This window comes from Podarcis tiliguerta (genome assembly GCF_965153285.1).
Source record: "Podarcis tiliguerta genome assembly, chromosome: 4".
Classification (NCBI taxonomy): Eukaryota; Metazoa; Chordata; class Lepidosauria; order Squamata; family Lacertidae; genus Podarcis; species Podarcis tiliguerta.
Window position 1 is genome coordinate 25,793,172 of NC_139537.1, and position 25,095 is coordinate 25,818,266.

Sequence of the window (25,095 nt, forward strand, 5' to 3'; positions counted from 1 at the left end):
CCACTATTCCTAAGCAAAGGAAATGTTTCCCTAGAAGACGAAAGTGGAGGAAAGTACAAGTAGCAGGCGTGAAAGGAAGGCGGCATTACATCACCAACCTCTCAATATATTTATTTATAGAAGGATTTGTGGACTGCCTCCGGAAATATAAATAATAATAATAATAATAATAATAATAATAATAATAATAATAGAATTTATATACCACCCTATACCTGCAGATCTCAGGGTGGTTTACAGAATAAAATCAAAATATAAAACCACAACATCCATAACCAAAATAAAAACAGCCACCCAATAACTCCCCCCCAAAAAAACATTTTAAAGAGCATAGGGTGTCAATCAAATCAACCAAAGGCCTGGTTAAAAAGGAACATTTTTGCTTGGTGCCTAAAGGTGTATATTGAAGGCGCCAGTAGAACTTCTCTAGGGAGAGCGTTCCACAGACAGGGGGGGCCACTGCAGAAAAGGCCCATTCTCGTGTTGCCACCCTCCGGACCTCTCAAGGAGGAGGCACACGAAGAAGGGCCTCAGAAGATGTACAGAAGATATGTAACAGTAGAACTAAAAACAACAATCGCAGCAGTATATCCAAACATTTAAAACATGGGCCAATTAACACACATGAAGAGCAGTGCTATATAAAAGCAGCATCACAGATAGACCCTGCTCCTGGCAGTCAAACTCTGCCAAGAAGCTCTGATCCTAGGAAACAGGGCAGTGGCCGGTGTCCTGAGCCAGGACAGACAAAAGGCACTCTGTGTGCCCTAGCACGGTTGAGAAGAACCCTCACAGTGTTTCATAGGAGATGGTAAAAGGAGGAGTCCTCTGCTACTGGAAATATCGAGGCAGACTCATAGATTTGATTTCTGAAGGACTCTAGCAAATAAGCCTACAAACATGTCTTACTGCATGTTAAAATAAAATTGAACCTACTTGTGTGAAGGATCCGAGATGTTTTCTGGGATCTGCCAGTGTTTAATCGAGCCCTTCACAAACCCCGACACTATCACAAAGCCCAAGACAAGGACGTTGATACAGGTGAACACTTTGTTAACCATGGCAGATTCTTTCACACCAAAAGTTAGAAGTCCTAGAAAATGTACAGTGGATAATTAGACAAGCTCTATCAACAGCAAAGGTATTTTGTCTCTGGAAAGATCAGCGCTTTCCTGGGTGCACAATTTGCCATGCTGCTAACCCGTTACATTATTTTTAGCACAGTGAGTTGCCCCAAGGCTCGATTCAGACATTACAAGCAAATACAGTCTTGCAGTCATAAACATGCTTAGCTTACATGCTCCCTCTTACTCCTGTTTGCTTCGGTTCTTCTCATCTCTTCCTCCTCATTTGCAATAACCACCCTTCCCCACAGAAATTACGGAGGAGAGGGGCATACGAATTCCACCCTTATTTTTTTTGCCCAGGCTTTCCGTGACCTGCACAATCAGAACCTGATCTGTATGTCTGAATCCCCTAATCCCCGTTTTATTGGTTTTAGGCTGCGTTATTAATGCTATTGTTTCTTTAAAAGAACTGTACACCACTTAAATACTGTGAAAATATTAAGCGGTTTATAAATGGTTGCAAACAAATCAATAAAATCTCCTGAGAGGTTCGAGAAACAGAAACAATCTACAGTGTTTTTAACAATTAAATATGGGACTTTAGAGAAATGTTGGGTTAGTTTGGTCTTCCTTTTAGGGCCAATTCAATTGAAGTGAAGAAGTCAACCACTTTGCCCATTCAGAGTATTAGAAAGTACTCTGAATGGACAAATCAGTTGACTTCTTCACTCATTGTGGTATGCTATGAATACGCCCACACTGAAGGCAACATTGCAACTCCAAGGCAGCTTTCTCTAACCTGGTACAGGAGTGGCTCAACCTGTGGGTGGAGCCATAGCAAGTGTTTCCAAGCCAGTGGTGCTTTTGCCACTTAACAAGAGAGGATGGGGCAAGGCAGTGGCTGCTTGGGTGCACCAGTGGGAGCATCAAATTGTCTCCTCCAGGGCATCTCTTCAGTCCTGGCCACGTCCCTCCTGGAAAATGGCAGCAATGCTACTGCCTGGAAGCTACTGCTGTAACTCCTCCACAGAGGCTTTTCCCGCCCTCCAGATTTTTTTTAGATAAAATCCCATCAGCCCCAGCCAGCATAACTAGTGGTCAGGGATGGTTATAACTGCAGTCAAACAACACCTGGAGGGCACTAAGTTGGGGAACGCTGTGAATGGCCACAAACTAGAGGGCCTACACAAGAAGCTCCGGGCATAAAAAACAGACTTGGGGGGATTTTATTTTCCAAAATAGCAATCCACTCACAAGTTCGACCAGGCCACTGTCCCACAAATGCCAAAATATACCAGGGAGAAAATTAGTTTGTGCAGTTTCATATCCAGCACATTTTGCATGCGTCTTCAAGGCTGGGTGGTTTCCCCTTTTTTAAAAGAATAAATTCTGCGCTCACTAAATAAATAAAGTCCATACAGCGTTTCAATGTTTTGACTCTTGTAAGATAAACAGCCATCCACCAGCATGATGGCAGCCCTGTCTTCTTTCCCCACATCTTCCTGGCTGGAGCTCTAAAGGAATTGGCAGACTGTTGAAGTTAACAAATCCAAGTTCTTCTGCAGCGTTTGAAGACTTCCAGCTTGCCTCCTCCTCTACGGTAATAAGCATTGTTGCTGCCTGACACCCATTTCCACTAAAGCACCTACAGCGCCTTCTTTTATCAAAGCAATTTCAAAGGGAAGATGGCTGCTGCAGTCCTAACTCTGCTAGCTTTCCAATAGGTCAATCTGACACTTGAGGCAAACAAAGCAGCTTTGAAAACAAGGCTAGGGTGTTTGCTCTTCCTGGGATTGCCAACAAAGAGAATGCAGAAGGACAACAAATTCTTAGTCCAGAAAAACTTCCCAAACCAGCTTTCTCTCTCTGTCTTACCTGTTAAGATCAGGATAATGAAAACAGAAAAGACGTCTGGATATTTTGCTAGAATACCAGGAGCATTCATGGACATGTACTGTTGGAAGAACTTTCCAATATGCTTGCCTATGAGTTCGTCAAACGTTGCGCTCCACGCTCGGGCCACACTTGAGGTCCCTGTCAGAGAATAAAAATTGGGAGTTGCTTAGTTGCTTATTTAATACCACACTATATCCATTGATTTCAGGGTAATTTGTTAAACATAAAAAACCACAATTGGCTATGTGGTGCAATCGTAAATCAAAGAAATTAACAGTGGAAGATTTGGGGCAGGGACTTCTAGCGCTGTTATTTATATGCTGCAACAACACAGGGACTGTTGTCAATCCTCACATGGATTCTTCAAGATGATAATCCAAGGCATTAGGGTCGGGGATTGGAAATCGTTGGCAACTATTCCTCCCCCCCCCCCCCCGATAAACATTTCTTATTATTATTCTTCACAAAGAGAAATAAAATGAAAGACATAGTTACAATTCATAAACCATATTTTACCAAACCTGAACTCATATATACTAATAAACAACTATATTTTGCACCCATGTGGCTTTCCTCCACCACAACTCGACATTCTTTACTGCACACTTTTATTTACATTGTGTCCTTATATTGACCATTTTTTTCTATTAATAATTTTACCTTGATTTAGTTCCTCTTTACATACTTGTTCTAAGTATATCTAAGTATAAGTTTTCTTTAGAACAGTGCTTCTTCATATAATCTTCAAAACATTGCCATTCCTTCCTTAGACTCTGATTAGACTGATTTCTTATGGCTGCCGTTAGTTTGGCGAATCTTATAAATTCATATACCGTATTTTTTGCTCTATAAGACTCACTTTTTCCCTCCTTAAAAATAAGGGGAAATGTGTGTGCTTCTTATGGAGTGAATGCAGGCTGCGCAGCTATCCCAGAAGCCAGAACAGCAAGAGGGATTGCTGCTTTCACTGAGCAGCGATCCCCTCTTGCTGTTCTGGCTTCTGAGATTCAGAATATTTTTTTCTTGTTTTCCTCCTCCAAAAACTAGGTGCGTCTTGTGGTCTGGTGCATCTTATAGAGCGAAAAATACGGTAGTTTATTTATCCAATCTTCCTTTGTAGGGATAGTATCCCCTGTCCAGTTTCTAGCAAGTAATAGTCTGGCTACGGCTGTGGCATATAAGAATAATCTTTTCTTATCCTGTAGTATGTCTTTGCCTAAAATGCCTAATAAATACGCCTCCAGCTTCTTTTCTATCGAAATTTTAAACATCTTTTTAAATTCCTTGTGAATATACCCCCCAGAAGGTCTTTACTTTCTCACAGCCCCACCATGCGTGTCCCATTCCTATGCCCATCGCTCAAGGCTGCCACATACACTTGCTTCCATGAATATACAATAAGCAATCGGGAAAGCTCTTTCCATCAAAATTACCTTTACTGGCTATGCAAATACTCATGGTTAGACATATATAGTCGTTGATTTATTGGCAAATCCATTCAAAGACTTCTAGCAGATGAGTTCCACATGCTTAGCCCTCATTGACTTAATTCAATTCTCTATCCTCTGCTTTGGAATCTATTGAACAGAGCCTTGTACTCTGTTCTGTCTCCACCCAAAACGTTCAGCCCGGACACTGAGGACTAGCGCCGAGGGCCTTCCCTCACTCCGAGAAGTGAGGTTGCAGGGAACCAGGCGGAGGGCCTTCTCAGTAGTGGCACCCGCCCTGTGGAACGCCCTCCCATCAGATGTCAAGGAAATAAACAGCTATCTGACTTTTAGAAGACATCTGAAGGCAGCCCTGTTTAGGGAAGTTTTTAATGTTTGATGATTTATCGTGTTTTTAATATTCTGTTGGGAGCCACCCAGAGGGTATAAATAATAAATAATTATTATTATTCCAATTCTGTAACAAACATTATACTCCACCAACATGTTTACAGCACCGTGGGAAAGCGAGACAGCTATGGCATCTTACCACGAGCCCATCTAACCTTGGCCAAGAAATATTCTTCTCAAGAGCAGCATAGTATACAGGGGCCAGCGGCTACTCAGAGAACTCAAGAGGTGTGATCCACAGAAGTGTGGTGAGAAAGGGTAGTAGGGGCAACAGATTCCACACCATGAATCCATCTCTCCAATATGGTCTCCCCATTTCAAAAGTTAACAGGGATGGAGTGTGAGCAGACCAGATAGAAACAACAGCCATGCTGCAAAGCCCATGGGGAAAAGTTTGCCTTTCATCGGAACACAACTGCACAGATAGTTTTACATAGGATGGAGCATTAGAAAGCAGTGTCAGGATTCAGGAATCAGGAATTTAGTACCAGAGAGAAGAAAGCAAGAAAATCTGGTTGCACGAGGAAGCAAGGCAAGACTGACCTCTTTTTCTCAAACCGGTGTTGTCCCACCTTAACTGTGGCCCAAATTACTGACTTCAGGCAACTGCTATAGCCATGTGAGCCTCAGTTACTCCCACTGAGCTAATGCACTCTGGTCTACCTGTGGGCTTCTATTCCCACCATCCCTGACCATTGGCAATGCTTGCTGCTTGCTGGGGCTGCCTGATGGGAATAGGGTTGTCCAACAATTCTTTATTTTATTCCTGCATGGCAGGGGGTTGGACTAGATGACCCTTGGTACCCCTTCCAACTCTACAATTCTATCATAAAAATTTTATACTGCTTGATTGGGGCGGATGGGACCTCAAAGCAGTTTACAATATGTAGGTGGCACCATTTTGGAGGAAGTGATTCAAGAAGCTGTCAGGTTGCTCGGTTCTATAACCCAGATGACCACATGAACGCTATGGGCTGGGACTAAGATAGATTATGCACAGTGCTAAAAATGAACGCATTTCACCCTTCAGTATACTGTTTGTGAATATTCCCTGACCACTCGTAGAATGCACTTATATCCAGTTCTTAAGCTACTAAACAAAGCTTTGAGGAACTGCCTAAAAGGAGGAAGTTATGGAGAGGGCCCATTCTCTGATCAACAAGAGTTGTGTTTTGCAACATTTATAAACACCTACAAAAGCAAGGAAATTCCTTAAAATGATGTGGATGAAAACCAAGGAGATGTAAATAAATAGGGAGCTTTTGAAGTTCAAGATAGATTCCCTCCACACCCTTTCCTACAACACCACTCCTATTTCTCTCCTTAAACAAATTCTATCCTTAGAATGAATTCATGCTGTGCTTCAGCAAGTATTTAAAGAAATACAAGCAAAACATTAATATCTATCCTCCCACCTTAACACACACACACACACACACACACAAACACACACAGCTAAATGCCTTCTCCTTGCAACAAAAACTACCCACTGGAAGACTGTACTAAATAGCTTGGATATCATCAAAGACCAACATTGTTCAGCTACATTCCAGGAACTGCCAAGCAAAAACCTGCTTTGAGTGGATTTCAAACCACAGTCGCTATAATGATGCAGAAGTCCCTGAAGGTGCTCCTGGTTAAGTGATGCAATGTCAACATGTTAAATTAATCTTGCTGTCTGGGCATAAAAAAGAGAAGTTGTTCTAAATGAATATGAGGCAATAAACACCCCATTTCCCTAGGGACACTACTACAAGGAAAGCCAATTCCTCAATGTTCAACAAAATAAATTTATCAAATTGCATGAACTGTACAAATATTTGGTCTAATAAAAATCAACAGAGCTTCACTGATGTATTAGAGACAATCTACACTTCCAGAATAATTATGGGATACTGCTTTATTGGGACTGTGCCATTTCGGCCTGTAGATTGGGGGGGGGGGGAGGGAATCACATTCTTATTTGCCGTCTCCATGTTAAAAATTCTATGCAAGCTTCTAAAACACACATATACAAAAACCCTAGTAAATCAATGGAAAAGGCCTAGCTCCCTCCTGAATGCACCAGTTTCCTACGCTCTAGAATTTTTATATATAAATGCATTTAAGCATGCAATGTCCTCCTACTAACTGGGCCTTAATTTTCACTCACCCTATTCATTCTAAAGCCCTATTAATTCATTCAAAAGGATGTGCAGGGCATGCATGTGCTGGCAGCCACTCCCCAATGCTCCAGTACACACCAGGCACACCCTCTCCTCCCCAAACCCTTCCTGTGTGAAGCTCTGAAGGGGCTTGCAAGCATGCACACACGACCTCCCTTCAGCATCAAGGGTGGAGCAGACATACACCTGCTCCCTTCTACCTCGTTTAAGGCCTCATGCATTCAAAAGAACACATGAATAGTCTAATTAACTTCCTATAGAACTTTGCGTTCAGCCCCCTCAAACTTGAGCTGTATACAGACATTATACTCACAAGTGAACAGAACATATGAGACGCGTCTGCTAGCACCAGCACCCCTGTCGTCCTACACAAGTTGGAAGGAAACCATCTCCAGCAGGGAGATGTAGGTTCCAAGTAGCGCAGCATTCTCCAGGCAGTCTCCATGACGACAAGAGGCTCCCTGCTGCAGACAGCCGTCCTCACCTGATGGCAAGGATGCTCATCCACCATCTCACCCCCCTTGCATGTCCTACTGAAGAGCATAATGCCCGAATATGGCTTATAGGACTCATCAACCGACATTCTTTATGTACATCAACTTTCCTCGAGCATAGTGCCTTCCAGATGTGATGCGGGGACTCCCAACTCCCATGATTCCCAACCACTGGCTAGACTAGCTGGGGACGATCACCTGGAGGGCAACAAGTTGGGGAAGGCTGGTGTGCATCACGTCACTACGATGTTCCCTAGGTTCCTTGCAAGAGCCAGTCGATAGCTGGTCACTCAAGTCAGTTTCTGCACTATTCTGCTGAGTCCTGGCTTCCCTTAAAACAGCACCTACTGACTTCCAGAGAAGTCTCAACTGCATCCACACAAGTCAGGTGGGTTGTGATGTATTTACTTTAGAACCCACCCAGACCAGAATGTGGGCACTTAAAACATAAAAGTGTATGTAATTGCTCCTGAACAGGAAGTTGTTAAAGACAACAATCTTATAGTTCTCGCTTCCTGGCCTAACATATTGCCTGATCTCTTTTTACATATGATTTCATTATCCCTTTCATCTCGCTTCCTCTCTGCCTGCCTCACAGCCCCCCACTCCCCATTTTGCCACCAACACCCTCAATCTGACACACACAGCGAACTCCACCCAACAGTTCCCTGCTCTTATTATTCCACTCACTCTTCTATCAAGGTTATATTTTATCTTTTGCAAGTTATTTCCTCCATAATAAAGCACACAGACACAAGGCCCTGGCTCTGCATTCTGAAAGTGGGTGAGGCAAGAACTTGCAGCTGCCAGAAGCAAGGCCTTCGCAGCACTTGCTCTCCAGCCTGATGATGGAAGGGAAGATGGGATACAAATGCAATAAACGGGTTCAAAATCTCTACATGCTTTTACATAGAGCTGAAAGGCACTCCCGGCTTTAATTATGTTGCAGAAAACGAAACACTGGCAATTTCCGTGTTTTCTGGCTTGATTTTAACTACTATCCTACTTTTCTTCTTTTTTTGTAAGCAGCTTCGAGTTTCAGAAAAGCAGCATAGCAACATTTTAAGCAATCAATCAATCAATCAGATGTATGCATAGTGATAAATGTTCGTTCACATGTGATCTGTCCCCTTATCAGGTAGTCCCTTTGTGGATTCTGAGAGCACTAATTATCTAAGAGGAAAAGAGGAATCGTTTCACATTAAGTCTCCCCAACTCTTCAAATTGCTGGTCAGGAGGCAAAAACGAGAGCTTGCTTATGTGAAATCAATCCAACAGAGGAACCCAAACACAAATCTCCTTTTTGCTGGAACAGAAACTAAAGCTAACAGGGGGATTTCCACAGAAAGATTGGAGCAACAAGAAACTGTGGCCCAATCTAAACACCTGTAAGCCTACTTAAATGGGTTTAGATTACAGCCTTGTTATTTTCCTAGTGAGAGTGCTCCTTCACTCACTATCCGAGCCCGAGTCTGTTACAGAGTCCTCCTTATCCAAATATATTGCGCATTTCCTATTACAACATAGTAACTTGCACAAAGCGCTTTGAACTCTCAAAAAGGAAACTGCAGCTATAAACAGGGTATGAAATACAGTTTTTCACAGATCCTGCTGTGCATTTTGCACAGTATAATTGGAACAACGGCACAAAAAAACTACCCACCGATAACATAGGAGAGAATTAGGTTCCATCCCGTGATGAAGGCCAGCAGCTCGCCGACAGTCACATAGCTATAGAGATAAGCAGATCCAGTCTTTGGGACTCTGGCACCAAATTCCCCATAGCAAAGTCCAGCCAGCACAGAAGCCAGAGCAGCAATCAGGAAAGAGATGACAATGGCAGGTCCTGCGTTTTCTCGAGCCACTGCCCCAGCAAGAACGTAGACTCCTGCCCCAAGCGTACTGCCTACGCCAAGGGCAACCAAGTCGAAGGTGTTGAGGCATCGCGACAGCCGGCTGGCCTCACTTGTGCAGTCCACCACTTTCCGACGAACCAGCTGCTGCCCAAAACTAACAAGTCCGTTGTAGGCCATCTTCTTGATGAAACCTGGAAGGGTGGGGAGAGGGAAGGAGAGAGAACGTGCAAATAAATTACTTATAAGTACAGTGGTACCTCAGGTTACAGATGCTTCAGGTTATAGACGCTTCAGGTTACAGACGCCACTAACCCAGAAATAGTAGCTTGGGTTAAGAACTTTGATTCAGGATAAGAACAGAAATTGTGCTCCGGTGGCGCGAGGCCCCATTAGCTAAAGTGGTGCTTCAGGTTAAGAACAGTTTCAGGTTAAGAACGGACCTCCGGGACGAATTAAGTTCTTAACCCAACGTACCACTGTATTTGAACCTTCAAAGTGGTAAAGGGACTCCTGACCGTTAGGGTCCAGTCGCAAACGACTCTGGGGTTGTGGCGCTCATCTTGCTTTATTGGCTGAGGGAGCCGGCATACAGCTTCTTGGTCATGTGTCTAGCATGACAAAGCCGCTTCTGGCGAACCAGAGCAGCACACGGAAATGCTGTTTACCTTCCCGCCGGAGCAGTACCTATTTATCTACTTGCACTTTGATGTGCTTTCGAACTGCTAGGTGGGCAGGACCTGGGACCAAACAACGGGAGCTCACCCCATCATAGGGGTTCGAACTGCGATCTTCCAATCGGCAAGCCCTAGGCTCAGTGGTTTGGACCACAGCGCCACCCGAGTCTCCTTCAAAGTGGGATTGTGCAGAAATAGCTTTGTTTTGGCTGTGGTTTTCTTTCTCAAGCTACACAATTCGTTTAAAGCAAGGCCTCCCAAACAGTAGCAGCCCATATGCCATCATGCATAAAACAGGATATGCACAACCACAGAAGTCAGTCCATTGGTTCATTTAGCTCAGTACTGCCTACACTGACTTGGCAGTAGCTCTCCAGGGCTCCCAGTCCCATCTGGAGATGCCAGGGACTGAACCAGGCCGCATTCTGCACAAACTCCAATTTCCAGATTACTTTCACAGGCAGAAAGTGCATCACCCAAACATGAAGTTACCAGAGCATAAGTCACCATGGCTACGCTATCTCTGTCCAGCAACACCCATAGCTACACCATGCCACTCGAGGTCACCTGGGCCTCCAGGGACAAAGCTGGATCAAGGCGTATCCCCTAACTAAACTACCTGGTCTTTCAGAGGGAATGTAGCCCCATCCAGAACAAGTTGCCTATTCAATTCCCAGGCCCAAGTACCACCCAGGCACCGGACCTCTGCCCTGTCAGGATTTAGCCTCAGTGACGAAAGACAAAAATTTATGGCTTTCAAACAAAACTGTGTTTGATGTTTTGCTTTCCATCACATTGAGAAGCATGCTTTTTTGCCAAATAGTAACCAGTCTCACTTCTGGGAAGTTCTGGGCACTTAGCCCACAACCCAACACATCTAGCTCTGTGCTGAACTGCAGTCCTTGTCTTCAAACAAATGATCTTGCTTAGTTAGGGTCAGGCAATGCTCTGTAACTTATGTGCACACACAAACCAGCTGCAGAAAGCTGCTACCTGGACAAAGGATTACATTGGGAGACAGTACGCTTCTGAGTACCAGTCACTAGAAACTGCAGGAGGGGAAGAGTGTTCTGGAGCTCGAGTCCTGCTTGTTGGTTTCCCACTGGTGTCTAAATTGCTCTTCCAACCTAAAAGTTTGAATGCCTAGTAATTTTCAGAAGCAGAAGAAGAGTAGGAGCAAGATCTAGAGAGGACTAGAGTGGTTTTTCTGTGCTTTGCATAGCCTTTTGGCCTTCCCCATGTCTAGTAGAAGAATGCTAATATGGAACTATGTGGATTTAATCAAGCTTTTCTTCTTGCAGAATTTGGGTTATGTTAGTGCCTTTAAAAAATGCAGACATCAAATAGTGAGATCAGGAAGGGTGAGGCTAGACTGCCAGTTCTGAGTCCCAGTGACATCGTAGGACTTTGAGACCTGTTGATTATTCCTTCTTTCAAAACAAGCACAAATCCTAACTTTTCATGTTCTTTTCTAGCAACAGCAGATATTTTTTGCAGGGGGAGGGAATCTGACCTTCAACAAAGATAAATGATTTTTTTGTTTAATGTAGATTCGTCAGTGAAGAGGTGACTAACCTTTTTCCTAGTTAGCAAATTCCCCCCTGCATGTTCCCCTCTTACAATCAAGAATGGGGAAGCAATTGTTTTTCCAAGAAGTGGGTTACTTTGAAATGCTGCTTATTTAAAACAAGCTGTTCCTGCATATGCAGGGGTCAGATATTTCAACCATGTGGACCAGATAAATAGATAGATATAGATTAAATATAGAATATCCATTTATTGAATCCAGAAAGCACATTCGATTGGCTCATTTACAGGCCTCCATGGCTACAAGCTCAGCCTGTTCTGCCTGGCCCAATATATTCATCACTAGAATGTAGCTGTATGGGTTGAATAGCTTCAGCCAGTCCGTATATATACATATACATCAGGGGATGCGGGTGGCGCTGTGGTCTAAACCACTTGGGCTTGCCGATCAGAAGGTCAGTGGCTCAAATCTGCACAACGAAGTGAGCTCCCATTGCTCTGTCCCAGCTCCTGCCAACCTAGCAGTTCAAAAGCATGCCAGTGCAAATAGATAAATAGGTACTGCTGCGGTGGGAAGGTAAAAGACGTTTCCGTGTGCTCTGGCTTCATCATGGTGTTCCGTTGCACCAGAAGCGGTTTAGTCATGCCCGTCACATGACCTGGAAAGCTGTCTGTGGACAAACAGCAGTTCCCTCGGCCTGAAAGCGAGGTGAACGCCACAACCCCATGGTCGCCTTTGACTGGACTTAACCTTCCAGGGGTCCTTTACCTTTAACCTTTTTTTACATTTACATGAAACCAACAGAATCAAGGAACGTTATCTCTGCAATGTCCTACAGGATTAAATTCACTAGCATGCAAATTTCCTGTGGGAACATTCTGTTTATATGTATTTCACATTTCCTGAGGTACTTGCACTATGCTGAACGACACTGTACGTACAATAGATACTACTGTTTTCTTCAATACCTATGGGCATCTTTTGCCTCTCTCCAGTTAGAATGATCAGCATTCATCCTTCCCTCCCTTCAGGTTTAAGCCAACCATTTATAACTATTCTGACCACATTCTTCTTTAAACAGGACCTCCCCAGCAGTTCTGCAGCGATTGCAACAAACCGCTCAAATTGCATCATCACCGAATGCCTCTTTCCTGCAGTGCTGGCAAATAGGCTTGAGTGACAGGCTGTGTGTGTGTGTGTGCTGCGCACATGTACCCACGCACCTTACATTTTAACGGTATTTCAGTAAGTGACAATATCAGAACTGAACAGCTTGTCAATAGAAAGCATTGCCATGGCAGCATCACCCACACACTTATTCGCCTTCAGACACTAATGTCAGTCATTTTATTTTTTTAAAAAGTGGGTGGGTATTGAGCCCAGGGTGGGTACTGACTCTTGCGATATATGTACACCTATTAATGAAAAGGCAATGCAACTTACGTCGCTTGCATAACAGCTAAAATTATTGAATGGGGGGAGGGAATTCTTCAATAACCAAATGAGAAATAATCAAACTTTCATAATTTTCACAAGAGCAAAAGCACATTCACCATGCTGTTCTACAAAGGATCACAACAGTCACGACCTAACAGCTACATTCACAATATATACATAAGAGTTGATGTGGCTGCGGAGCTCCCGGTGTTGCTAGACTACAAATCCCATCTTCCCTGACTATTGGTAATACTGTGTGGGGCTGATGGGAGTTGGAGTCCCATAAGACCTGGCAGGCCAAAAGTACCCCACGCCTGATTTGTGGCTTTAATCTGCTGAAGATGCTCAAGATCCTGGCTTCAAAAGGCCCTGCAGAAAGGAGATGATCATATGCAGTATATTCCTTAATTAAAATCACATTTACAAATCCTATACAAAAAAGAACGGAAGCTTTAAAAATGCTGGACTCAGAAAGGAATATTATCATCTATTGAAAAAGTGACTCATAACTGCTGCCTCACTCATACATAATTGAATGTGCACTGGTAGCTAATCGTTCTAGTAGGAAATTAGGAATGTATATTCACAGAACCATAGAGTTGGAAGGGTCCCTCAGGATCATCTAGTCCAACCCCCTGCAATGCAGGAATTTGCAGCTGTCCCACACAGGGATTGAGCATTATCAGCACCACACTCTAACCAAATTAACTATCATCTTTCAGATAGTTACCAATTGTTCTGTATGAAGAAAAACAAGTTTAAGTTTAGCAGACTCAGCAGGGACCTGTGGCCAATACCAGCTCTAAGATACATTCCCAGAGGACACATTTTTTCAAACACCTGTTTGTCGCATTCACATTTCATGTGTAAAAATGCATTATATAAAGAAGCCCTCAGAAAAAACAAGTACTGAGAATACCGATTCATATCTCCGATATTTAGTGATTAGTGTCTTCAGGCTACACATTCTAAAACTATAGTGAAATCTGGGGGATCGTTCTGGAACAGATGGTTTCGGAATTTAATCTGAGACTCTTAATTTGTACCACTTCTGTGGGTTATAAAGAAAATCTAAAAGGTGGAGACCCCAAGCTGGCTGTATAACTCCCAGATTACCCTTTTCTAGGAAGTGGTCTTTAATCTACACCATCACAAGGAAGTGTGCTTTCAATAAAATCCCTGCCACGTTTGATACGTAGTGTGTATCGTTCTTAGCTAAATAAGCTGAAGATTGTGCATCTGAATAAGGCTGATGTCTTTAATGCATAGGAGGTGGTTTCATTTTCCTTGTGGGCTGCAATTTTCTAAAAGAGAAAGAAAGAAAACGCAGGCACAATCTGTGGGGCTGATACAGAAGGCTCAGTAAAAGTGGAACGAATTCTCAGTTAAAATGGAATGTTCAGATCTTCTAGCAACAAAGGTCCTACACATCCTGCTTTCTAGACATAATGAGTGTATGTAATAGTGAGCGTGCAAGAGAGGGACATAAAACACAAGTATCCACACCCTAGCAATTTTCACTTTCCTTCTTAAAACCTTGGAAATGCAAGGTTTCTCTCTCTCCGGCTCCCCCCGCTCTTCTTTAAATACATAAAATTATATTTCTAGAGCATGATCAATGTACACAGAGCTTGGCAGTTTCCTAGCACTTCTTCTGGAAGGAGGGAAGATTTACAGTTTGCAGTCTCCCAACCCAGCAGTTTTGTCTCTGTACCCCAAGCACTTCAGATTTCCTCCCCACTAGATAGGGGCACAGCTTACCTGCAGAGTTCCTCTAGGGTTCCTAGGCCCTCTCTGGGCCACATAACGGTGGCAAAGATTCCTGCCACCACCACCAGGTTAGGAGGGAAACTGGAGTTTATTATGCTCGCCAGAAGAAAACAGCACACTTGCCATGGAAACTGCAGAACCTCATCACTTAAGGGATGGGAAGTTTAATGCAAACTTAGAAAAGGCGACGCAACCAACATTTACTGTGGCAAAACCCCCAACGTGCAGAGAATGAGGCCTACTTCCCACTGAGGTGTTAAACCTGGTCTGCATCACTTCAGACACGCTGGTGGGGTCCAAACATTTGACTGTTGGGTGTTTTTTTTTTTATGGGCACATAGAAATATAGCATGTCTAGAGAAATAGGGGATAGGAAAAGTATTGTGTAGGTTAGCATTCATTCATGAAGGCTCCCTGCCATTTGAAATGTTACTGAAGGTTTACTACCTCAGAGAGAACTAGGCCCGAGTTCTGAGGGGGGGGGGGGGACATGGCAGCATAAAAGTATCAGGTCATGCTGTAATATCGCCATGGAAACCAAGAATGCAAGTCCCACAAGCATCTCCTGCAAGCTGACTTAACGGGCAGGGCTCTACCGGACAATACGATTATAAAGAATGTGCTGCGCTTAATAGACTAGGGGTTTTATTGGAAGAACTTAGGCTGGCTAATAATCATCTGGAAAAGAGGCTAAATTCCACAGGGATGTTTTTAAAGGAACTTGCAAGAACTCTTTAAAAGGTACTGGAATGGATAGGCCACACAACCAATACTACCAAGCCAACAGGAGGCATTTATACTCAGACCAGCAGCACACACACCCCTTAGCTAATTTTGTTATGTTTCCTAGTAGTGAGGAAATGTTCCTAATTTTTGCACGATTGGGCATCCATTGGGCTATCATCATATCCAGGGGATCACATACCTTATATACAATTTTTTAAAAAATCCACATTAATCAGCTCAGTGAGGAGCAGGTTCCACAGCCGTGGTGCCACCACTAAAAAGCCTCTGCCAAAGGATCTCACACCAGACAACTTATTCAGGACAGGGACTATAAAGAAAGCCTCACTGACTGGTTGTAATGTAGAGGCAGGTTGATACAAGAAAAGGTGCTCTCCCATTTGGGTCTCAGGTTTTTCAGGGCTTTAGATGCCAACCTAGAACTGGGCTCAGAAGTCAACAGGCAAACAGCTAAGCTGTTTAAGTAGTAGTGCCACAGGATAATTTCACAGTGATCAACTTAACCTTTGGAAGGTTCTTTGCATATCATTTTGTTTTTAGTGAATATTATTTGTACACCAATTACAATAAATTGACTGACAGGTAAGAGAGCTCAAAGTGATCTGCGGGGATGGGGCAGTTTTGGATCTAACCTGCTGACCATATCCACTTCCTTTCCCTGGTTTAAAATCAAGATGGGTGGGGCTGTCAGACACAAATTAGGCAGAGTGTGGAAAAAGTAGAAAAAGAAGGTTTTTCTTTCTGTCTCATGCAATAAAGCTGAATGTCAGAAGATTCAGAACATGTAAAATAGTACTGTAATAGTAATGCATAGTGAAACAGTGGAATTTGCTACCACAAGATGTAGTGACAGAACCAACTTATGACAGTTTTAATTTAAGGAGGGGTAGACACATTCATGGGACACGGGTGGCGCTGTGGGTAAAACCTCAGTGCCTAGGACTTGCCGATCGTATGGTCGGCGGTTCGAATCCCCACGGCGGGGTGAGCTCCCGTCGTTCGGTCCCAGCTCCTGCCCACCTAGTAGTTCGAAAGCACCCTTAAGTGCAAGTAGATAAATAGGGACCGCTTACTAGCGGGAAGGTAAACAGCGTTTCCGTGTGCTGCGCTGGTGGTGGCTCGCCAGAGCAGCTTCGTCACGCTGGCCACGTGACCCGGAAGTGTCTCCGGACAGCGCTGGCCCCCGGCCTCTTAAGCGAGATGGGCGCACAACCCCAGAGTCGGACACGACTGGCCCGTACGGGCAGGGGTACCTTTACCTTACTAGACACATTCATGGAGCACAGGATGAACACCAGGTGCTGGGAAAGATGAGAATGCTACTGTGTTCATGTCCTGCATGCAGACTTCCCATAAGGTATCTGATCAGCCACTTAGGATGCTCTATTAGATGCCTTTGCATCTAATAGATGCAATTGCATCTTTTTACATTCTTAGGGCTGCAGCCTTAAATTAGTTCTACTAAATGTCCTACTTCCGTTTTAACATCTTCAAATTCAAAACAATGAACTCCAATGTTTGTTTTTTGATTTATTCCATCCTGGAAGATTATAAATTGGCTTGCTCTTGCTATGATTTTAAGTCTTTTATCCTACAACCACATGCGTTCATGCCTGCCTGCGTTACAAGTCACTTGCATGAACACGTCTATAATCAAAGACGGTTTCTTAAGTCATGCACCACACTGTTTTGTATTTGCTTTGAAACTTCGTATTCCTTGGACCTCGTGCATTATCCAAACAAAATTACTTTACCCAGGACAGTGTGTTTGTTTGACAGTACTACCTAAGGAACAACCAGTTTTTGTTAAAGCTCCTCCTGCAATGGAGACGATAGGATTATTTTCCTGTGTATCAATAACTTTTGATAGCAAACAATAGGAGTACTAAGAACCGGATTGTGACACTTGGCAGACTGAAATTGTCTATTAAGTCATACAAACATAGGAGGCTGCCTTATACAGAGTCAGAGCAGTAGCTTAATATTGCCTGCACTAACAGACAGCAGCTCTTCAGGGTTTTCAGATGTCCAGGATTAAGCCTAGGGGATTTTGCATGCAATGCAGATGTTCAATTACTGAACCGCAACCCTTCCACATATGTAAAAGCTGCACTACTGCTTTAAGTGATGCATTTCTCTCTGAGAAATCTACCTGTTCATTATTTCCTTTATTGTGCTTTTGCCGATATAGGAAAACCATCTCGAGCAAGCTTACTCTCTATTGAAATTCAACAAGTGTGGCTTCAGTGGAACTGCTGGAAGTTGGCAGCAGCAGCTAGTCAAACATCTGCTCTGAAAGACTTTGAAAGCCACTGGAAGAAATTTGGAGAGCCACAAGCCCTTTGAAACAGTTTAGAGATCTAGAAATGTAACTTCTGTACTGATCCGGGGAGAAAACACTCTTCCTGCCAAGATGCAGGACATGTGCACAATCTGTAACTCAGAGCTGTGTTCTGCTCAGAGACATAGTATATAGGCTACAACTGCTTGTCTCCCTTTCACTTCCAATGCTTAAAAAGTGCCACTCCTTTAACTGCAGAAGATATTGCGACATGCAGAGTCACTTTGGCAGTGCTAGGAAAGTGCTCTCCACCTGCTAGCATAGGAAAGGCTACTGCCCTGTTATCATCTGGAGCAACTGGCAAAATGCTGCAGCGCCACCCTCCCAACTGCTGTATCACTACTGCTTAAAAGGACCAGGCAGTGAGGAGGTTGGGGTAGTACAGCTGAATGGGTGGGGTGTGGCGAGTTCAGAGCTCTGCAAGTGCACCAGTGGAGCAAAACAGGCACTCTCACACAGCCCCAACCTCCCCACCACTATATCCTGGTAAGCAACAGTGATTATGCTGTCGGAACAGAAAACGAGAAATGCCCCTGAAGTATCAGGAGCCCAATGCTAAATACAGAGCAAGACTACAGAAGCTGCAAAAACCCTTCTTTAAGCAAAATGATAAAGGTATTTCTGGGCAACTGAGCTGTTAGGTTCTACTGTACTGTTAGCCTGCAGCTGCTCCTACCAATAAAAAAATGTGTTTTATCTGGGCTGTTGAATTGTTTTAGCGGATTATCTTTGGATACAGTATTATCTTATTATTTCTCCAATAGGCAATTAATATTATTTATGTCGTATTGATTTCTTTGGTTGCTGCTATGACAAATAATGCAATTAGTACATTTCCCCCCCACCCAGTCAGGTTACTGGCTGTTGGTCTACAGACAATATCCAACTCCCCGAAGTCCAAAGAAAAAGATTGGGGGTGTGGGCAGGGCATTCCCTGCAGATGTCAAGGCACAAGCCTAGAAGCTCAAAATAGGAGAGTGGAGGCTGCAGACAATCAGGACTTCAAAGTGTGATGTCAGTTGATTGACAGATGGGTGGCTCCACTAGGGGGTGGAGAAAAGTATCCTGGCCCACCAGCCAGAAAAGGTTCTCCACCACTTCCCTAGATCCATGGTAGAAATTATATGAGATCTGCCTTTTCCCTATTCTTAAAGCAAGTTTTACAGCACTTACTCAAGGGGGAGGGAGCACGTATTGCCCAAGCAAGGACTTTCACAACTCAGGTATCAAGGACTGAGGATTCTCAAGAATGCTGCTCTTCTCCCAGCAGAAAATGAGAGGATCTTTACCTAAAAGGTCACCAGTTGCAAGTTCAACTGTTTGAGAAAGGAGAAGACTGTGCTTATCTGTATTTGTAGAAATGCAGTGATCCCACCGAACAAACTTTGCTTCCCAGTGAATACAAGTGCCTAGACTGAAGCAAGCTGTTTCAAGTAAGTCACCCCCAGCACAAAGCAAACTAAATCTCTGCATAAAATACAAACTCTTACCTACGCATCGCAGCGCTGTATGGAACCCACCTTAAGTCATTCCAAATGTGGCTGTTTTCCTGCAAGAATCTCCCAGCCCCACTAGCTTTAGCTGCCCACTAATGAGGTTCCCCGTTTACTGGTTACAGAGAAAACAAGGTTCTACAGAAAAATGTATTTGCATCTGTTGACCCTGGTGTGTTTTCTAACACACAAAAGGTCTCCAGTTTGAAACCAGGTATTAACACAGGGCCATAAAGCGAGGCAACATGGTTGACTCTGGCGGCAGATCTGGACCCAAGGAAAGCGCCACTCAACTTTGCTGCCACTCCCTCACACGCCATGGTAGCAGTGGGGTGCACCCAAGGAGAAGGAGGGGGAACGGGAGTGGCAGGCCATGCCCACAGGAACAGTGCTCAAAATTCATCAGGTGCATTTTGCACCTGGCTGATGGCCACTTGTGACCAAGTGAAAATGCCTGGGCTTCAAGATGGTGCCTGCCATCTGCCCCATCTGGAGGAGCATGCCCAGGGATCCTTGGAACTTGGCTGTTTTCACACACTAACAACACACAATGAATGCTATCCGTTATATTTTATCTGCACAATCAGAATGAATTTCAGGAACTCAAAAGTCGTATTAAAAAAATATGACTTTAGAGCCCTCTGGCCCAAAAACGAGGCATTCCATTCTGGCAACTGTAAACCTGGTTTAAGGGGCCAATTGGCAGCTAGCTCATATATCTGAGTTTCTAACACTGCACAAGAGCAGTGGGGCACATCCATGGTGGCGGAGGCACTGCTGGGCACCAGGAGCGGGGGTTGCCTCAAGCGGCAAAGCACCCTGGGCTGGCTCTGCATCAACATGTAGATATTTATAGGGAAGCCCATAGTTCAACTCTAGAGCGCATGAGTTGCATGCAGAATGTCCTTGGTTCGTCTACATAGGGCTAGGAAAGACACCTGCCTGGAACCCAGCTGCCCATCAGTATAGACTAGCCTGCTGGCTAAGGCTGATGGGAGTTGTAGTCTGAAACATCTGGAGGGCACCAGTTTGGGGAAGGCTAGTGTAGACAATCCCAGGCTAGCTAGACCCACCATCTGCCTCAGTGTGCATCAGCTTCCTACATCCTTATGCATGCTGGCATAATAGTAAGTGGCAGTGAGATGCAAACTCTCCGTTTTAATCCTTTACCTATCACCAAGTTTGTTTCCAACAGCTGAAACACTATAATGGGAAGGAAAACAAACCCAAACAAAAGCATGAAAGAAAATTAATGGCTGAATTGGGAGGTCACTGTAAACTGTAAAGGCAGGACAGGACCCAGAGTTCCAACAGGCTGCACTGACGAAGGAAGAGTTAATGAGACAAGTAAGCAGAGTAGGGAAAGAGTCACTTTCACAGAAGGCTAATCAGCTAATTAGGAGGAGAGCCAAAACTACATTCTCAATATACCTGGTCACTGTTAATTCTCAGCAAACAAAGACATAACTAGACTGAAAGGGTTATTGCATGTCCCAACACTGTACAAGTTGATGCGAATTTCCTGCCAGAATGCCTCATCAAGATTTCCTATTTTATCATATCTTATTGTTTTAGTTCCCCCACAGCTTCTTCCTCGGAGCAGTTATAGAAGACCCATGCCAACATCAAAGAAACAAAACACACCTGAGGCCAGTTGCTCCTCAGGCAAGCACACAGCTGACAATATGGTGAACAGCCCCATTTGTGTGTGATCATCGTAACACATGAATCGCCTTACATTCTGAAATGAATACTGGAGATTTCAGATACTCCTTTGAGCCGCACAACCTAGTAGCTCATGTGCTATGTTGCTCATCTGAACAGATTATTCTAATGAGTGAGAAAACATTGTTTGAATTGGTTCCTAAGAAAGCATCTGCAGGCAAAATGTCTCAAAAGGCAAGTGGAAACAAAGCTGTTCTCATATAATTACACCATAATTATTTTATAATCATTATAAAAAGAATCTTAATTGCAGAAGTAATAAAAAGGAGGGAAGCTTTCATTAATTTGAAGCAGTTCACACACTTAACACTGCTTTTATTTATTATCTCAGCATCAGGTGAGGTCATTCCAGGAGTTGCGAAATTTTGGTACCAGCTAATATTATGGGCATGGTACAGATTTAACAAACTATGGTTTGTTGTTACATGCCTTGGGCTTGTATGAACCCCCCTACTCCCCATCACACACAGATGAAGAAAGAAGATTTAAGATTTCCGTTCCTGATTAACTAGAAATTGTAATCTGTAATTGTGTCCAATCATTGTGAAGTTTGTCAGGTTCAGACACAATGCTAAATTGCATCTAAACAGAATCAAAAGCTTCTGATCTCTTCTTCGTGACAACACTGGAGGAAGGAGGAAGAACATAAACATAAGGCTTGTTCTCACAAAACAAGGCTATGGCAATGTTACAACCCAACCAGTTCACTGTGGCCAAAGGAGAAGGAATGTTGACCAGGCCAAGCATGTATGTGAAACTTTGGATACCTGTTACTAAAACATTCCAAGCGCTAGCACTGCTTTGTTATTTGTATCCAGTGACTCTGGCTTCAACAAAGCATGCAAAGTTTAGCAGCAAACCAAGAAGAGGAACAACTTTAAACATTGCTTCAGATTGCAACGCAAACTCAACGCAAGTTAATGTTTTATCAATATTTTTTATATATATAAAAAAACTAGAATACCTGTAATTGAAAACAAGTCTGTTTTAAAAACTGGACAACTTAAAAGATACACAATGATATTAAGATACAAACAGAAAAGGAGCATGTGCTTTTCATAGCGGACACGGTACCGTCATTCCCCAGAATTTTCAGTTTAAAGGAAATTGCAGAATATAGCATACCCTTGCTGAAGACCTGAAGAGTCACACTGGGTTTCTGATATGCAATCCTGACCTAGAAAGGGCAATATTCTGATGACGTGGCTGCTTATACCTTTATGACCCAATTCCCACAAGCCAAGAGTATCCTCCAGCCGCTTAAAAGTAACTGTGAGGCAAAGTTCTCCTCTGGCTTCCACTTATTTAGCGGTGTCGCAGCTCGGGTATCAGATTATCTAGGTAGCTTTTGGTCTGGCAGTAGAGTGCTATGGGTTACTTGCAAGACTTCAGAATTTGAATCCAAGCACCATAAGTAACTTTGCAAAAATGAAAGTTGCATAAGTATTGGCTTTCAAATGACACCCTGTTAGTGCAAACCTGCCAAAGAGTTTAGAAGGAATTTGATGAGGGCTTGTTCCTTTTATGTTGGAGTAACTGTGATTCTTGAAAGTACAGTACATTCACTCTTAAAAATAAATAATGTGGCATATTTCCACTATAGTAATAACTAGCAACAACAGCTAGCTTAAAAAGCCATCAGACATCAAGGGTGATTAACAATCCCTTGATACTATCCTAACGTGATTTCCTGCCCCTAACAGCAGCAATTTCCCTTAGAAACTTAAGCAAACAAACTGGATCCGTGCATTCCAAATCACATTCAAAATTTCCACTGCAGTTTAGAGGCAGTAGGCAAAAGTTACTGAAACCAACTTTATGGCTTTAAATGCTGGGCAAACACAAGCACTCTGCCTTGCCTTATCTGGGCTTCATTACAACTGCTTGTGTTCTAGTTTTCAGGTTTCTTTAAAAGCAGCAAGGAATCTAGCACCTAGGAGGAATATCTGATTACACCCCCCAAAAAATGGAAGAACAGATACCTAAAAGCAGAGAATTCAGCACATGAGTCTGAGCAGCAGTTCCTACACATCTTATGCCTTGGATTTATTTAGCCCTACCTCTCTGCTCCCTTGCTATTATTGGCAAGGAAGGCCAAGAAGGTTCTTTACCGTAAATAACTGGCTCACTACTTCTAATGTAATCCGTAGGTGAATTGCATCAGAAGAATATCTCGAGCCAAAGTATGAGAGATGCTAATACTGTAGTCCTGGGGCAGTCCCCTCCATAAACACTTAAGACCAAAGACGGAAATGCACTGTAGTAATGTCTCGCCCCTCCCGCAACACACACACACACACACACACACTTGTGAACCAAAAAAAGCGCCATTTAAGGCAGGACGCCTTTCATTCCCAAAGACAAACTAGATCAGCCCATCATATGCCTGCGGTGCGCAGTTGGGGAAGGGGAGAGTTTGCCCACCCTCTGGAAATCGCAATGTGGGAAGGGGATGGTGGAATTGGGGGGGGGGGAGAAACGAAAAGGCGATCTGAACACCCCCACCCCAGCCGCATGATCCCCGATTCGATCTACCTAGGCAGGGCGTCCCTTCCGACTTCCTCTACGCCGTGACTTACACTATAAATATTGCATCATGCACCACGCTGCTCGCAAAATGGATTCCTCGCGTAGCATGTGGCTGAGGTCCGGAGCACATGTTCGCCCAGTGAGAAGGCGGCCGGGCCGGGCGGAAAAGCCAGCCAGCCAGAGAAAAAGATGTGGGCGAACCGGACCCGCGTGTTCCCGGGGCTTCCCCCACCCACCCCCGATTCCCCACCTCACGCTCTCCGGCTGAGCCTTCCAACTCTCCCGCTCAAGAGGGCATCCTAGCAAGGCGATCTAGCCGACTTTGTTTTGTATAGAAGCTGGAGGAGAAAGGGCAGAGGGGCTGCGGGAGAAACCGCTGCCTGGGGGTCACCCCGGTTACTCACCCCGCCTGTGCCCGGTCAAGTTCCTGGTGAAACGGTGACAGCAGCGGCTGCAGCAGCTGGTGGAAAAGGGAGAGAGAAGGAAGGGAAAGGAGCGCGTGGCGGCCGAGAAATGGCGCGGGAAGCCGAGTTGCGCCCTCGCCGGCTGCCGCGATCTCAGGAGCGGGCCGAAAAGGTGCTGCCGGTGGCGGCTGAAACTGGCAGGGCTGCCTGCATAGCAAAGCGGTCTCGTCTCTACGCGTCGAGGCGGCTCCTCCTCCTCGGTTGTGAATGGAGGCAGCCGAGGGCGGGGAATAAGGCGAGGAGGGGAGCGACTCCGAGCGGCTCACAGCCGGCGTCGCCGCATTCGCCCTTTCTCCACCCCCTCCGGCGGTTTTATTATAGCAAGGGAAGGAGGCGGGAAGGACGCCGCCGAGCGGGAAGCGGGCGCTCCGCTGCCGTCTGAAGAGAAGGGCATTGAGGGACGACGACGACAGGAGTGTCCGCGGGCTGAGGCGGTCAAGCCAGGCGCAGTAGCCCAGGGCTGCCGCCGCCGCCGCCTCTGCCCGTCCCAGTGTTGGCACGTTTGGAAAGGCGCCCGAGGCACCGCTAGGCGCGTCCCAGGAGGCTGAGCGCGCGCGCGCCTCTCCCGCTCCACACTCAGCATTCCCGCCCAAAGGGTGTGTTCCGAGGGCAGGGCTGTGAAGCGCGCCAGCTGCGTCTCGGCTTCCTTCCTTTCTCCGCCCGGCTGTACCCTCCACTCCCCCGCCACACGCACGCAGCTTACCTTTCCTCCCCCGCCCCGGGCTCGGAGGAGGCAAGTTCAAAGCGTCACCGCGTGTGTGTCATTATCTCCCGCGTCACTGGAAAGGCTCTGAGAGATAAGGGGAGGGAGGGAGGGGGCAGCTGTAGAGGAAGAGCGCGAGGGGGCACGAGAGGGCGGGGGGAGAGAGGGGACGGAGCCCGGCCCACGCTACCTCTGCTTTGCGTTCGTCAAGGCAGGAAGACTGCAATGGGCAATGGCATGCCACACTGTTGTTGTTTAGTCGTTCAGTCGTGTCCGACTCTTCGTGACCCCATGGACCAGAGCACGCCAGGCACGCCTGTCTTCCACTGCCACCCGCAGTTTGGTCAGACTCATGTTTGTAGCTTCGAGAA

The 25,095-nt window shown here is 44.9% G+C and overlaps 1 protein-coding gene across 6 annotated transcripts in view; it reads right to left on the reverse strand.

Annotated features, from left to right (window-relative positions):
• The window catches only part of SLC7A1 (solute carrier family 7 member 1), a 49,530-nt gene that overhangs the window by 19,460 nt on the left and 4,975 nt on the right, over positions 1 to 25,095 (reverse strand). Inside the window, exons 1-5 of one of the 6 annotated variants that reach the window (XM_083437144.1) lie at positions 23,962 to 24,475; positions 22,154 to 22,205; positions 9,124 to 9,507; positions 2,943 to 3,101; positions 937 to 1,093 (exon numbers count right to left, since the gene is read on the reverse strand). In XM_083437144.1, the coding sequence (XP_083293270.1) occupies positions 937 to 1,093; positions 2,943 to 3,101; positions 9,124 to 9,493 (686 nt within the window). In that variant the 5' untranslated portion in view covers positions 9,494 to 9,507; positions 22,154 to 22,205; positions 23,962 to 24,475. Of the gene's footprint in view, positions 1 to 936; positions 1,094 to 2,942; positions 3,102 to 9,123; positions 9,508 to 22,153; positions 22,206 to 23,563; positions 23,725 to 23,961; positions 24,782 to 25,095 lie in introns of those variants that run through there. The other 5 variants (XR_014510332.1, XM_083437140.1, XM_083437142.1 and 2 more) reach the window with 5 other exon arrangements.